The sequence below is a fragment of the Lytechinus pictus genome, chromosome 11 (genome assembly GCF_037042905.1).
Source record: "Lytechinus pictus isolate F3 Inbred chromosome 11, Lp3.0, whole genome shotgun sequence".
NCBI lineage: Eukaryota > Metazoa > Echinodermata > Echinoidea > Temnopleuroida > Toxopneustidae > Lytechinus > Lytechinus pictus.
This window is the reverse complement of record NC_087255.1, coordinates 16260767-16277380: the sequence shown is the minus strand read 5'-3', so window position 1 is coordinate 16277380 and position 16614 is coordinate 16260767. Positions and strand designations below refer to the sequence as shown.

At 37.0% G+C, this 16614-nt stretch overlaps 1 protein-coding gene across 5 annotated transcripts in view; it reads right to left on the bottom strand.

Annotated features, from left to right (window-relative positions):
- LOC129271859 (G-protein coupled receptor GRL101-like) overlaps nucleotides 1–16614 on the bottom strand; it is a 20902-nt gene extending 4288 nt beyond the window's left edge. Inside the window, exons 1-12 of one of the 5 annotated variants that reach the window (XR_010295156.1) lie at nucleotides 16208–16307; nucleotides 13254–13324; nucleotides 11776–11910; nucleotides 10758–10901; nucleotides 9485–9646; nucleotides 8230–8341; nucleotides 5721–5831; nucleotides 4066–4155; nucleotides 3466–3537; nucleotides 1885–1956; nucleotides 1200–1271; nucleotides 311–382 (exon numbers count right to left, since the gene is read on the bottom strand). Coding sequence is in view for 3 of the 5 variants with exons in the window: in XM_064106867.1 (XP_063962937.1) it covers nucleotides 311–382; nucleotides 1200–1271; nucleotides 1885–1956; nucleotides 3466–3537; nucleotides 4066–4155; nucleotides 5721–5831; nucleotides 8230–8341; nucleotides 9485–9646; nucleotides 10758–10901; nucleotides 11776–11910; nucleotides 13254–13324; nucleotides 16063–16076 (1127 nt within the window). In the remaining 2 variants the exon portion in view is untranslated. The other 4 variants (XR_010295157.1, XM_064106868.1, XM_064106867.1 and 1 more) reach the window with 4 other exon arrangements.

Here is a 16614-nt window from a genome sequence, read left to right as displayed (position 1 = left end):
ATCATTTCATTATTATTCTTATTTTTATTATTATCATTATTATTATCATCATCATCATTGTTTTTATTAAGAAGTGTACGCATAGCTATTGAGAGTGCATGCTTACAACATTTCCATTGATTTGAATATAGGATGAAAGAGTATAGGTGAAAAGTTGCCTTGCTCACGGGCATAGGTGCCGTAATCCCCCACCCTCCTCGAATAAAAGCCCAAGACCTGTTTGAGGTTATTTTCTTCCTAAAAAAAGAAACTTTTATCGTGTTTGAACATGTTAACTAGGTATTTCTTTTAAAAATAAATAAATACTCACAAAACTCTGAGTTGAATTAAGTCGTAAAATGTTCCCTCCGCGATAACAGAAATTAAATTGTAATCCAGATTTCTGATGGGTGAAATGAACGAGAGGAAACCAAGGTGTTAATTTATTGGTGGACAAGTTAAGACAAAAGCCCATAAAGAGGCGCGTGTATGCAACGCAATATAGTTCAGTGGCCCCAGGCATGCATGGGTTAAAATATATATTAGCTTCGAAAATATTCAGGATTATCTTCTGTTTCATAAATTTAATCTCAAATAGTTCGGATTGGATATGATTCAGAATAAATGCGGCTCGTCAAAAGAAATTGAGTTGATAGATTAAGAAATAATTGGCGTACGAGTGGAAATCAAGTCCTTTGACAAGCAACATTATTTGCTAAACCCCTTTTTTTAAATTATTATAAAACAAATGAGATTGGATGGTCAAAGAGGAGTTATTATCTTAGAGAACGAGTCCTTTTAGGACTCGAGCCGATTTAACCCCTCTTTGATTTCAGTCCTGAAATGCGGCTTCTTCTTATCCTCGAACTTTCAAACAATTTAAAAAGCTGCATCCGGTCCGCATCCAGGAATTCGTGAATGGTGCTGAATGAGTAGTTGCAAAGAGGCTTACTTCAAAAGACGCCTTACCCAAAATATAGATATGTCTTTTGGGTTATGTACATTTTCTGACAAATCATCTACACAATATACCGAACAAATTAAAAAAAAAATGTATATAATAATGTTGATCTTCTGGCTTTTTCTCAAAATTTAACCTTTTCCTTTATGGCGAAGTCTAAATTAATCGTTTAATAAGTGTGATACAGTCATAGTGCCATGATGCCATTATATTTCAATTTTAAAACTGCTCACATATTTATTCAAAATAAAATACTCACAATGACCTCAGATCGTGTAAACCATCGAATGAGCCTGATTCGATAACGGTGAGTTGATTGTTTGCCAGTGACCTGCACACAAATCAAATCAAACATCAAACACACATAGGGAGCTTTCCATTAAAAGACTTGCTGGATGTTTTATCCCACAAACGACAAAGGCTGTTTTATATTCAGTAGTTACCAAAGGAACGAACTGCGCTTCTCAGCCAATCAAAATCAAGGAATGATGGTCAGATCTGACAACTTCTCAAAATGCTGGTGAAATGGCCGCGCCTGATATCGACCGGGGTAATATAGGAGCGCCTTCTATATTATTATATCAACATTATTTTGTAACCAAATTGACTGTAAATGTGATGGCGAATACAAATCTGCATTTCTACTTTTTCTTGATTTCGATTGCAGACCATACATTTTGTTGAAATATAAATGGAAAAGAACGAATATGAATATACATGTTCAGGGGAAATTTGCTCGAACAATTCATTTTTCTTTTACAACATCCAAGCGCTGTGCGATGTCTGAATGTGACGGAAACGAGTGCGATACAAGCAGACATAGTATTGATATAGTCTTCGCGATGACACGATGGTGACGATTATGAATATAACAAACCTGACGATTGTAATGATGAAGGTTATGAAAATAATGAATAGTAAAATAAAAACATAAATATACTTACAGCGTTATTAACCTTGTTAAACGGGCGAAGGAATCAACCGTTATGTTATGTATAAGATTATCATCCAGGTTCCTGGCAATAAGAACACAAGACAATCACTAATATTACTGATCGGTGAAAAAAAATTAAATAAACAACAGTTAAAAGATCTAGTATTTCGCAGGAATAAAAGTATTTAATGCAAAGAACAGGGTTTCAAGTCGACATACATGTAGTTACTTTGCAATTTGCATGATCATATTGCGTAGTTCTAATGAAATTTCAGATATTGTTAGATGATAATAATCAGTATTTTTCAAAATAAATCAAATTTACATATTTTCATAATGAATATTTTAATGAGGTTTGTATTATAGATCAAACTGTAAGAACCAATAATATTAAATATAGAAGCAGGATTTGCTATCAGAAATCCACCTGGGGGCCTGTTGCAGAAAGAGTTGCGTTTAAAACGCAAGTTTAAATAAACCCCTCAAAAGAAGTTTGGAAATCTGAGTTTGGCCATTAATTTTTCCCAACTCCCAATTTTACACAATGCATATTTGAGTTCATTCAAAAGATCATTTAATTCTCTTTAGAATGATACCATGCTTGTTATGATCATGCCATCACGAAAAGAGCAGGATTCAAAAGTGTTGGATGATGTCTGAATTGAAAAGCTGCAAAACGAGCAAAAAATGTTTGGAAATCTGAGTTTGGCCATTAATTTCTCCTAACTTCCAATTTTACACAATGCATATTTGATATCATTCAAAGGATAATCTTATTCTCTTTAAAATGATACCATGCTTGTTACGATCATGTCATCACGAAAAGAGCAGGATTCAAAAGTGTTGGATTAGGTCTGAATTGAAAAGCTGCAAAACGAGCAGAAATAGTCATGAAGGGTCAATACAGAACATGGTTCTTTCGTTTGTGTCAATAGAGATGAGAATCCATTCAAATCAAGACTCTGCTTCTTCATTTTTATGTTTTGTTGTGGTTTATGTAGTGATGGTACTGTGAGATAACATGGTTTGAGTCTTGGTTTGAAATACCCATGCATGTTTGTTTGTTTGTTATGTGTTTGCTTGTGCAGAGGTGTGTTTGATTCCATATTAATGTTGATGTTAAGGTGCATGAAAACAATTAAAAGAAACCGCTGTGAAACTCATTCATCACCACTGAAAAAAGAACAGTGACTTTCAATATTGTCATTTTGCAACTTTTGAATTTTGACCTTGCCCCATATTCGAGGGCACTGCACCTCCATGTGAACCATAATCATATCATGTAGGGTATCATTTTAAAGAGAATTAAATGATTTATTCATTGATATTAATGTAACATTGATATCTATTAAAACCGAAGAGGGATTATAGATCAAAGTCATATTTCCAAACTTTTTTTGCGAAGTCCCGAACACGGGTTCGTTATTGGTTGAAAATCAAGTTGCGCAAGATTTTTTGAGTTTCGTTGGATCGCAACTCTTTCTGCAACGGGCCCCAGTACTTGCAAGTGGTACCATTATCAGGATAAATATGACAATGCAATGTTGCTTGTTGTGCTGTTTTTTTTTCAAATCGACAATAAAATACTTACAGGTATTCCAGAGATGAGAGTCCGCTAAACATTCCTTCAGTCAGGGTATCCAATGTACTTCCTTGCAGAACCCTTCAACAAAATCACAAAGAAGTAGTATTAGAACATATAAATATATGCGAATTGAGTAACTAACTTCACAGCATTGCATCTTTATACTTATAATTCTTAACTGCTGCAAATTGCTTTTACATTGTAATTTATTTGAAAAAAAAAACAATTATACAATTCTATGAAACGCCGTTGTCCCCTAGAACGGTAGAAGTATGCACGCTGCATTACGCGACAGTGCGCTGTAGCGTAATGCAGCGTCCGGTGCAGCGTGCATGTACAATGTACTTCTGCATCGCCTTTACAGGAATTTTCTGCACTATATTGATACCGCCTTTACCGACAAAAATATATTTCCTTCAGATTTTCAGTTTATTTTTTAACATAGACATGGGGTGTAACATCTAGAAGTGATATAGAATCATATCCTATAGGTTTCTATTAGGCGGAAAAACTTTTTTTTTAACGCAGCTAAGCTCAGATGACATGGTGGAGAACATCAAAATAGGATCGGTTGCTTGGAAAAGTAATTATTGGATTCATACTTACAGTGTAAGTAGAAAGGAATTCTGTGCAAAGGCATTTTCCTCGATCTCAAGGTGAAAATGTTCAGTCAGTGGAACAGGTGAAACAATACCCCTGATGAAAGATGAAACAGAATCAATGGGAGAATTTGTTATATATTGACAGACAAAAAATGTTTCTTTGAATTTATACACACTAAATAAAGATTGCATACAATATAAAATAATAACATGATAACTAATAATATCAATGGTCTATATAGACGTTACTGACTATAGACTGACACCCACCCCTCTCCCATTTAACTTTCTTTCCCGGAGAAACAAAGCGTGTGCGCATGCGTAGTGTGCGTGGTGTGCGTGGTGTGTGTGGGAGAATTCCTTAATTCTTAAATTCTTGTCAAGTCAAAGGGACCGAACGTTGCTTAAATCCTTGTTTTCATGCTTTACCTTATTTTCACACTCCTTTAAAAACAGTTTACCGAATATTGGGTGAAATGGGAACATGTATGCTTACTGGGTAAAATGGTAACAAATACTTAAAGCCTGCGTTTTGCCCAATATGGGAAAAAAGTACACAACAAACATGCTTGTTCTCTTTTTAACCAATATTGGGTAAATTTTTATTCAATCTTTTTTAGAGTGCATCGAGACTGAGGTTCCTATTTATTGATATCCTTAAAAATAAAAATAAAAAGTCCCAACTACGAAAACGATTACAAACCCCGACCGATGGTGTTTCATTGGTAGTATATCTTATCGGTCTGGGGTCGGTTTTGCCAGTATACCACTGGAGAGTTATACCATGGATCTAGAAGGTCCATGCTTACACCGATTTTCATCTCTATCTTACTGGAAAAGTGGTAACAAAAACTAAAAGTAAAACTAAAACAAACAAAAAACGTGAAAGGAAAAAGATTACAAGGATAAGTTTTAAAGAAAAACATTAAAGAAAAACTCAACCATTTCCTAAGCTTCTTGTGAGCTATCTTGCGATTCCTCCTCTCACTGTGTCTTTGTCAAAAACAATTAATATTTTTACCTTGTGATGATGTAGAAAACGAGGATACATAGTCCGAGGGACGGAATATTGAGGAAAATGCGATATAGGACTATATAATTCACTGTACATCTCTTGAAACGATACTTTAAATAAACATGGAAGCTTGATCTAAAAATTTGTTTGAACAACATGACCCTGTGTGTATTTTTCATCTTGGATGCCTTTCAAAGTCGAAAATGAAGGCTGATTAGTGCGATATCTTTCCTCCAGCGAACTATAATTGGTGGCGCCCTAAATATCACATCGGAGGCTCTTTTTTTTTGGGGGGGGGGGAAGCGTCTCTCAAATAAGGTGCTTTTTTACCCCTGTACGTGTTCAGGCACCCCATTTTGCACCATAAGCAGATACCAATCTGCAGAGTTGTACCCTTTTACAGGGAAGGTTCAATTCTGCACCCTTTCAACGCAAATAGCCTGCATCCCTAAAATTTGCACCACTTAGTGTACAAACAATACAGAGTGATGCATAATTATTTTCATCTTTTTCATGTGGATTTACAATTGATATTTAGGGAGCAGACTTTCTTAGTTTGAGTTGATATTATGATTTCACAGGGAGGGGGCAAGATTTGTTCCAAATATCGAAGGAGATTCGGTCGGTTTTACCGTATAACTTACAGCGTATTAACGTAGGGAATGTCGGATGGATTCAAAAGAAGAGTTGATCCATAATTCGTAGTACTCGATGTATTGCTTATGACAACGCCTTCTCTTACATCTACAAGGCCACTAGAAAAAGAAAACGATCGAAAAACATATTAACTGTTATATCTTAAATGGGTTGATTTTCACTGCAAAATGTCTCGTAATTCCAAACAACACTGAAATTGAACATTAATATATAATGATGAGCGAACTAACATTACAATAAATTCATTTGGTTAAATTCATTTGTATGCGTATAAAAAAGTTATAGCATCAAGTTGGTTACACATTAAATTAATAGTCAATAATATTCATATGAACTTGGGACATGAATATTGTTTAATTGTACACTCTAAAAAATGTTGGGCAACATACGGTCCACACAACAATTGGTTAAAACTTTATCCAATTCTGGGTAGTTTTACACCAATAATATGTGCTTTGGGTGAAAACTACACAGTATTGGTTGAAAACTACCCAGAATTGGATAAAGTTTTAACCAATTGTTGTGTGGACCGTATGTTGCCCAACATTTTTTAGAGTGTAATAATAGGCCATATAGAGATAACGTAATAGGCCTGCAAATAAAAAGTGGTGAGATGGCAATCAACAGCTCGCTCATTGCATACCCAAGCTGGAATGCATAGACTGAACTCTCTTATACCACCGTCACACTTATTCGGAATCAGCAGGAATCGAGCAGAACCAGCCGGAATGAAGAACTTTCAAAATTCGTGCTACATTCGGGAGGGAATTTGAAATTTTCACTACTTTTGCAAAAATGTCGTTCAAATACTTAACGTCCCTCGATCCCGCCTTGAATGATTCTTGCACATTTCGGGTGTATTGACTGTCGAATGCAGCTCGAATACAGTCGGAACACAGGAAGAATATTAAGAATGCTGTTAGAATGTCGTAAGAATATGTAGAATGCAGTCAGAGAGCAGTCAGAATGCACTTCGAATGTCGTTCGATATTTCTCCACTTCGAATGCACTTCGAAAGTTTTGAACATGAGCAAAACATTCGGGGCGGTCACAAGAATGGACCCGAATGTCTGGAATGCACTCAGAATGCAGTCAGAATTTTTAGAATGCGCTTCGAATATCCAGGAATGTACCAAGAATTTTCATTCCGACGGCATTCCGGCTCATTCCGCCTCTATAGTGTGACGGGGTTTTACTGACATAATGAAGGACTCTAGTGCCGTGACTGCTTCATTTTCACCCGTTTCGGATTTGTTTGCAGTGCTCTGCTTGGTCTTCAAATTTTACTTCATAGTATTTTTAACATGTTTAAGGTTGGAGGAGACCTACCACTGGGGTCGGTTGCAGAAAGAGTTGAAATTAATCCCAACTTGATTTTAACCAGTCACACGCGTCTTTCGGATTTGTGTCTGACTTTGCGTTGTTTGATTCTTTTGTTTTAATTTGATTTTAAACGCAACTCTCTTTGCAACTAGACCTAAATGAAACGGCCTATCAAGATCATCGTTGCATGTGCATTTTGCCCAGTAGACTAACGAAGGACCAATCGGATTTTTCCCCTTCAAATTAGCTATTAATCGCCCACCTTTTTGTTGTGGGGGGGTGGAACCCGGGGGGGGGGGGGGCACTTCCATTGACGAGTGGATACCATGCGCGACCATGGGGTCTCGAAAAGCACCCTAAACACGTATTTTCCATATTCTGAAAATTGAAAATGCACCCCTTAACAAGTATTGGCGTCTGAAACCCTATCCGTAACAAGTATTGGGAACAAAACGATACTCTTGGCAAGTATTCCCTGAAATGAACCCCTAAGCAAGTACAGCGATATTAATTTTATTGTTATGTCACGGGTCCGTCGGTCGTCGGTTTTACCTTTACACTATACGGCCTCACCTTCCAGACCTCGCGCAAATCGGACTCTAAACACGTAGTGTTGGGGCAAAAGGACATCCTTTATAAAACATTTTAATTTTGTTTTATCATCCCCGCAAATTTGACCCTAAACACGTAGCTTTCCTAGCAAAATAGATACCCTTTTTCCATTATTTTTGTGTTTTTGACAGCCTTATCACGTTACGTAGGTAACGTGCCCTATCTTGAAAAAGACATCCTTTTTACGTGTTTTTTGGGTCGCGCATGGTATCCACTCGTCAATGTAAGTGGCCCCGCCGGGGGGGGGGGTGGAATCATTGGCGGCGGAAGGCAAAAAATTTATGGGGGGTCCACCTGAAATTTTGGGATGGACACAGGTAAATAATTTGACAAGCAAAAAAAAAAGTTATCAACCAAAATTTTAGGGGGGGCAACAAAAAATTTAGGGGGGATCCATCTGAATTTAGGGGGGGGGGGACGCAGGAAAAAAATGACTAGCAAAAAAAAAAAAAAGTTCTCAACTAAAAATTTAGGGGGGACCGTCCCCCCCCACCTCAAATTTAGGGGGGAGACAGGTCCCCCCGCTTCCGCCGCCTATGGATGGAATCTACCCAAACTTACAATTGCAACAAGCGCGGGTGTACTATTGGTTCCACTTCACTGCCATCTCCTACATACTCAGAGCAAATCATGGTGAGGGCGTCACAAAGGCAATTCGCTGGACATGGATCAACTGTAATAAAGAAAGATCGGTACAATCGCAAAATCACGATCATGACAGGGATAGAATACTAACAAATTTACGTGGTACGCCATAAGGTCCGATGCAATAAGTTCGCAATATTCATGAAACTTTCCAGTTTGTTGTGAACTTTATATACTGCACTTATCTTTTTAACATATCTATTTTTTATCGTAAATCATCAAGAATCGCTTAATGTTTAGGCCTACAATATATTGATATGATCACAATACGAATGAAAGAAAATAACACGAATGTATGTTAGGAATATAAAGACAAAGAAAGGGGAGGCAGAGCATTATATAAAATATTTGTATCACTTATGGGACACAAGTTTATGAGCACAGGTGGGTGTTTCATAAACCTGATCGTAAGTTAAGAGCGATTTTAAGAAAGACTGGTGAATTTCCTCTCTTGTGGTAAATGGTGTACTCCAAAATGCTCATTGGCAATGGTTTAGAGCGTAAGAGAGGTTCACCAGTCGATCTTAACGATAGTAGTTTGGCCACACCACCAGTATACAACCCTCTTACCACACTTACATGCATGTTTACTATTCAACATTGCCAACATCAAGATTGTAACTTTATAAAACCTGATAAATGGAAGATTCGTTATTTCTCTGACCCTCTAAATAGAGAAATAGTTTTGGCGTCCATGCAGCGCAATTTATAATTTTCTACTTGTCAAACTGCAGATCTCATATTTGGATAACTCTAGTGCACTGCAAAAACACCGGTGTTGATTTAACACCAGTCCGTTATCCATATCGGTCCACACCAGAGAGGCGTGGAAACAACACCATTTAAGAATCAAACCGATATTGGTTTAACACTAATTGGTGTTGCTTAAATGCCGAATTTGTGTTAGCCTATAAACACCGAACCGGTGTTGTTTCAACACCTCTCTTGTGTGGGCCGAACAACGCCGCGGCGTTTTGCAGTGTGTAGACCTCCATAAATCTTTATATAAAACTTGCAGTTAGCCAAAAATATTTTATATATGAAGTTACAGAAGTGCAATGACATCATGGACAATAATGTGGTGGTGATAGTTTTTATCTTGCAAAGTTTCAAGTTATTTTACAACAAAGTAAGGGACGACGATTGCTGGTTGAAAATGTTTTATGCTTACCACATAGATTAGCAATGACTGTTGCATTGCGCCCCCGATTGGGGCACAGTTCGCTGGCGAGACACGAGCCAGTCGGAGTGTAACAATCCTCGGAGTAAGGGCAAGGTGCCTGTATATCGGCCGATGGGCCATCGAATATTGTCACTGCACAGACGTGCATCCCTGTATCAAGGAGAGAGAGAGAGAGAGAGAGAGAGAGAGTATAGGATGAGGAGGGGGAGGAAGAAGAAAAGTATGATTATGTGAAATCTGGGGGCCGTTTCATGAAAGTTGTCAGCACTGACAAGTTGTCTTTTTCCGACAGTTACCATAGTAACAGTCAAAGGCCAGTGCCTCTCAGCCAATCAAAACCTAGGATTTAACTGAAATTAACATGAAATACCCACCTGAAGTCAATTTATCTGTGAACGATCGGGGGAGTAGACAACGAGGGTAGGTAGGGGATACAATCATGTAATCCCCCTCCCCAAGTTTCCAGTTGAAGATGCTTTCTATAACCAACCCCCTTCCCCGGGTTCAAGCCTCATTTGTTTGGCCAAAACCGTGTACAAATACGTGAAAATTACCATCTGTTTGTGATTTTTTTTTTCTTAAGCCTCCACTTTCAAAGGCGTTACTCCGCTTCCTTGGCCCCTGTGCAATTAAGCGAACAGATTATTAGACAGGAATGTCAACTTAAATTCATGTGGTATTCGGCGCTTTTTGTGGCAAGAATATGTGAAATAAATAATTGTCATGTTTTATAATCAATTAATTGAGAGTGGGATAAACACCATTAACAGTGATCGTTGACAAGAATTATCACTGCCATACAGATTGGGGGCGCCTTGGGGCCATGGGCTCCCAAAAGTTCCACGACCAAGAAAGAGGGGACGAGAAAGGCAAAGAAAGGGAATGAAAAAGGGGTTACATATCGTGCTATTTTCTGAATAACATTTAAATCTAACACAAAAAAATGGTAGGGATTTTTTTACCTGACTGCTAAAGAAAGCATCAATGCTTGAAAGAAAGCAATCGAAGGACTGACTGCTTAAGGTCCTCTCCGAGGGATCTGGTAAAGAGGATTCAAACGCTTTTCCAAAGGTCACTAGCGCACCAAAAGAATCCGAACCCCCTGCTCTACTGACTGAGCTATCGCGCCTCAATCAACTAAGATTTTCAATTGAAAAAGAAAAAAAATTGCTCGCTCGCTTCGCTCATGCAGCATGTGCCCCACATTTTATTGTTCGGCTCATTACGCCATTCATAATTATCTCCTGTTTGAATCACTTACCACAGTACATTTCATCGTCTGCTTGAGGACAATCAATTATACCATCACAAACATACCATGGTTCTATGACGTCATCAGAACCGATGCAAGGATATGGACGATACGTTTCTGCTACCGTGCTCTCTGACGTTTGGTTCATTGCAACTGTCAAGGGAAAAAATATAAGAAAGAAAAAATATTAACAAAATAAATCACGATACACGATTTTTCTTAGTTATCTATGCAACTTTGAAATGATTTTACAATACTTATTGTCAGTATAATAATTATGTATGCAATTACATGATTATCAATTCTTTACATCATTTTGTTATAGGTTTTTTGTTTAAGCCAATCATTAGGATCATGATATTGCCGTGTTTCTGTTGTTCAGATTTTAATGATATATGTTTTAATCATTACAATACGGCAATATTCAAAGTCCGTTCAGAAATTAACATTTATTCTGAAAAAAAGATCGTGTAAAGAAATTGGAACATATCAAATAACATGCTCGAACAACATTAAAACGGCAAAAAAGTTTAAATTTTAGTTGGGGATGCCGCGTGGAGAAAGGGGTAAATTGCCAATTCGTCTACTGCCAACTCGTCCACTCAACACCTGGTCTATACTTTCATTTAGTCTAATGCCATTCCGTCCATTAACATTTCGTCTACCAACAATTTGTTCCAGTAACCATTTGGTCCAATCATCACTTCGTCTAATCACCATTTCGTCCATGACCAATTCGTCTCATAACCAGTTGGTCTAATATCCATTTCATTTTAATTCATTTTGCATAACAAACACTGATTCCAAATAAAGCAAATGGTATATGGACTAAATGGCTATTGGACCAACTGGTTATTAGACGAAATGGTGAGTGAACGAATAGGTAATTAGACCACCGATGTGGATAGTGGACGAACTGATGGTAGACCAAATGATAGACGAGTTGGCAATTGGACGAATTGGAAATAAACCGTGGAGAAGGGTGGGGTGATAATTGAAGTACATGTATAACAAAAAATATACTGACCACAGCAGCCTCGTTGTCCACACTGTGTCTCAAGTTGTGATGTTGGGCATCTCGACCCCAGAGCACCCATGTTGCTGGACACTGGGATATCAGAGCAGCATTCGGCATCCTCCACCTGAACTAGGTTTTTTTGTCCTGTTTTTTTTTAATAAATCAAATATCACTAATAAAAGAAATTGTAGATTGAAGAAGATTATGGCTAATATCAGGGAATTGCCTATATTCAAGAGGATAGACGTGATGGACAAGGGGGCTTGGTTATTAAGAGTTAAACAAAATATCAATAATATTTCGTTGACACTTTTTTCTCTAGAAAGTAGGCCCTATACAGAACACATTTGTGTAAACAAAACAACAACCACAAAAAAAAAACATTCGAAGCTACAATTTTAAAAGAAGGATATTAGATCATTTAACGCTGATTGAAATTTAACGGAGCAACATATGTATTTCGTTTCAAGATCAGCAGTATATTGACATGATCTTAAATTTAAAGTACAGTAATGCCATTATACTGTTTTCCATCATTTCGATGGTGCCTTTGATGAAGTTAATCAACATTGGTGTACAGATGGTGGGGGCTTGAGGGGCTTGCCCCTTCCCAATATTTCACGACCAAGACAAAAAAAAAAGAGAGAACAGGAAAGAAAAGGAAATAAAGAAGGGTGAAATATGATATTATTTTCTGAATTGTATGTCAAAACCAATCACAAAATTTGATTTTTTTTTTTAAATAAAAATGTCAAAATTTTTGCTCGCTTCGTTTGCGCTTTATTTTAGAAATACTTTTTTTGGGGGTGGGGCTCATTACGCTACTATGTCAACATGTCAAATGCTCTACAGTTATTTATGTCCATTGTGAAACGTGATAGCAGTTTCAAACACATACACCGAATTGCAAGCGAATGATAAGCAAATGACCTGCATGGGAGTATAGTAAACACAATATGGACAAATACCTATTCACAATTTTTTTCTTCATCTCTATTTTCCATTATTGTATTGATGATCTTTGTGGCTGCAGTGGATCAACAAGTTTGATAACAATAGTGGTATTTTGTAGACAAAACACCGCGTTCCTCTTTCCGAAGCATTTGATGTCGACGCCCTTTAATATATATTTTTTTCATTGGACCACAACAGCGTTGTCCTGGAAAGGACATCAATTTCTGTTTTAACCAGAATTGATGAACAAGTATATATTTGTTGGCTGAAATAACGATATATATTTCGTAATCTTGTAAAAATCTACCAGCGTAACATGCTTTTTACAAAAATCTGTTTATTTCAACAACAAATATGCTTGTTACCGAAGTTTGAATATATATTCATTTTTAAGTGATTAGGAATAGTTTACCATTGCAAATATAATTAACGTAAAAATAACTTGTACGGTCTCTACAAGCATATAGGGGTTTTTAACATTTAATAAATATGTTTTTGCAATACATGCACATGTAGTTACTGAATTGTTTTACCATTTATTGTTGAAAATAGAAGAATCAGAGCTACCGCAAACTGACTTCGAAAAGAATCCATTGTCAAGAATCTGTATAAGAGAACAAATATAGGACCTTTGAATACAACCTGTCTTGGAACCTACCTTAGAATCAGAGATGCAAACAAACATTTAGAGGTGACATCGATTGGTAGAAAACAGATGAGTATATACATAAATTTATTATGAAAGGGGTGTTACAGTAGCCCTGTGGGAGTAACCTTAGTATTTCATGTCGGCATTATTTAAGACAAGAAAAAAAAAGGTTTTTGTGACGATTGTTTCGGAGATCACGCATATCATGCATAAATGCCTTTAGACTATACATGATACAAAATGATAGCCTTGAGGAACACCCTTTTCAATTATAGAATTGGGTCAGTGATACGTGATACACATGCTGAAGATTTTCAGAATAGTGAGTGGCATTATAGAGGATCGACCGGCTCTCTCCAACTGTGTGTTTGCTATACATGTAGAATTCGTAATGGGCCAAAAGTTATTTACTTACAATCAAATAAAACATTTTATTGGAATACATATATACAACAAAGGAGTAAAAATACTATTCGAATAGAAAACGAAATACCAAAATGGGCGGGGCCACGGAACTGCAAATGTAATACTATATATACTGAGCTGGGGAGACAATGGACGTATAAGAAGAAAATACAAAGAAGGAAAAATATCATAGCACTGAAGCACTGAAGCACTGGTGTAATTTTCCTCATTTTTATGGTATTTTAATGTATAATTCTTGTATCCTATTACCTTATCATTCTCACATTCTCCTTGCACTCCATTCTTTTAAGGATATGGCCCGGGGGGCAGTCAAATGTATTGCTGTACACATGCGTGGCCAAATTATTTACAAACACCCCCTAAACGAGTTTTTCGCGGGCTTCATTTACACATTTTGGCCCCTAAACAAGTTGTCGCCAGAATATGACCCCTAAACAGGTTTAGTACAATCGGGAAGAACCCGAACACGGGGAAAAAGCTTGGGAAAAAACATACCCTAAACACGTTTGGCTAGTCTTTAAAAAAACGCTTTGAAAAAAATACCCTAAATACGTTTGAATCCGCGATTGACCATTGACCAGTTTTTCAAAACAACCTTTCTTTTGAAAAATCCAAAACTGAAAAAACACCCCTTTAAACGCGTGTTATTGGTCACGCATGTGAACAGCAATATATATTTGACTGCCCCCCCCCCCCCGGGGGGATATGGCAATTTGAAATCAAATTATTATCCGAATTCATGAAATATATTATTTATTTGTTGATATCGATAACGTGTAAATTGTGCACTGTGTCGAAAATTGCAGCCCTTCAAACACTGGAGAGTAAATGGGGGAGGCTTGAGGCAATGGAACTCCCCAAATTTTCACGACCAAGGAAAAATAAGGGAAAGGAAAGGAAAAGAAGGAGAAATATGATATAATTTCCTGAATATTATGTCCAAATCTATCCCAAAATTAGATTTTTGTATTTAAATGATCAAACTTTTTTGCTCGCTAAATGCTTTTTAGGAATTTTGCCTTTTACGGCATGTCTGGCCCCCCTCCAACTTTTTGACTCCTTACGCCGTTACTACCATTTTTTTCATTTATAAGCTTTATTGGTCTTACAATCACGAATATAATATTTGTGGCACATATCAATATTTGTCCCCACTGGATGAAACTCCAAAGAAGAAATGAATACAGCATTGAACATGCTAAAAAGAGCCCCCCCCCCCTTGCTCCTAAATCAAGTCAAATCAATTCTTTCAAAATCAAATGGTCACTTACGCAGACGAACATTAATATTTCTTTTTCTTCATAAATGTATGAAACTGTGTTTAGGGGGAGCGAACGAATGTATCTCTGACTTTTAGTGAGATTGGTTAATATTTTGGTTTAAATTCTTGACCTTATTTCAAGACGGTTGTTTTCGCTTATGCTGGTATATACTGTACACTGTATTACATATGCGTGAAATACAAGTGCAATGAGAGAGGGGAGACATTGCTCATGCGATGCAACTCATATTTCACTCTGGCATTATAACAATAACGAAATATATATATATAAATATATACGAGTATATAAGTATTACAAAAATAATCTACGTTATCGTATTCTCTACAAATCTACAGACCTACCTTAAAATAATAATATAAGCTCAGGCTGGGCCATCGACACAAATCCTTTTAATCGACCATGTTGACCTCGCTATATATATATATTTGATTCGAATAACAATCATGACAATGGAACATACGTATCAAAGCAGGGTCGTACGATTTTTTTTTTTTTTGCTGGGGGGGGGGGGAAGGGGCAGGACGCACAGAAAAAACTCGAAAACAGGAGAGCAAAGCGACCGAGCTTGTCATTTGGGCGCTTTTACATTTTTTCATATTGAAATTGAAGGATTTTGTGCATATTGGTGAATTTTGTGAAACATTTTCATAAAAAAATGAAAGTTTTCAAATTTTAGGGGGAACAATTGCCCCCTGACCGCCCCTTCCTCGGTGCGTACGGCCATGAATCAAAGCAATCAATTATAACAAAAATGAGCTTAACCATTAGTTTGTGCAAGCTAGTGATATCGGGCTCTGCTTTATCATTTATATCATGTTATAACATGGTGAAAGGCGAGCGAATACAGAGTGGTACGGTAGCACTCTATATAGTCACGTTGCGTGAAGCGCTTTAACATCAAAGCAATCTCGCTCTGAACACAAAACGAAGTCCTGTGTAAATACTGCTCTTTTGTCACGTTTGTATTCGAGAAAGTTTACTCACCGGTCTATTTGCATTCATCTGTGGACATGCAGATTGCGAACGAGACGGTTGTTCAATGTAAGTTATTCCGAAATAAAGTTAGTTACAGAGAAACTCCCAAAACTAATAACCGATTAATGTATAAGAATCACATATGCCTACTTACCATGTACGGTTATCAGCTCAGAGTCCTGAAAATAATACTCCCATTTTATTTTCAGGAGCACTTTGAATCGGGTCAGTAAGGATGAATTCAAAATATTATGAATCACAAAACCATTTTTTTTCCATTCTTCTGAGGGGAACTTGATGAACAATAGATGCAGATAGCGTGCGTAACGATGTATTCATACATCAACCTTTAGTGGATTATTTACCATGTCACGCTTCATTGCCAAAATTTTTTGTGTGACGTCATTTACGTCACAATAGGATTCATAATTTCTTTCATTTGTCAACTGATATATAGAATAAAAATGGGCGTGAATGGGTCCTCATTTTGGCGTATATCAGTAGCTTAGCCTCACAGGAATGAAAAAAACGCATACATTCGTAATTCCGAAGCTTCGTTAT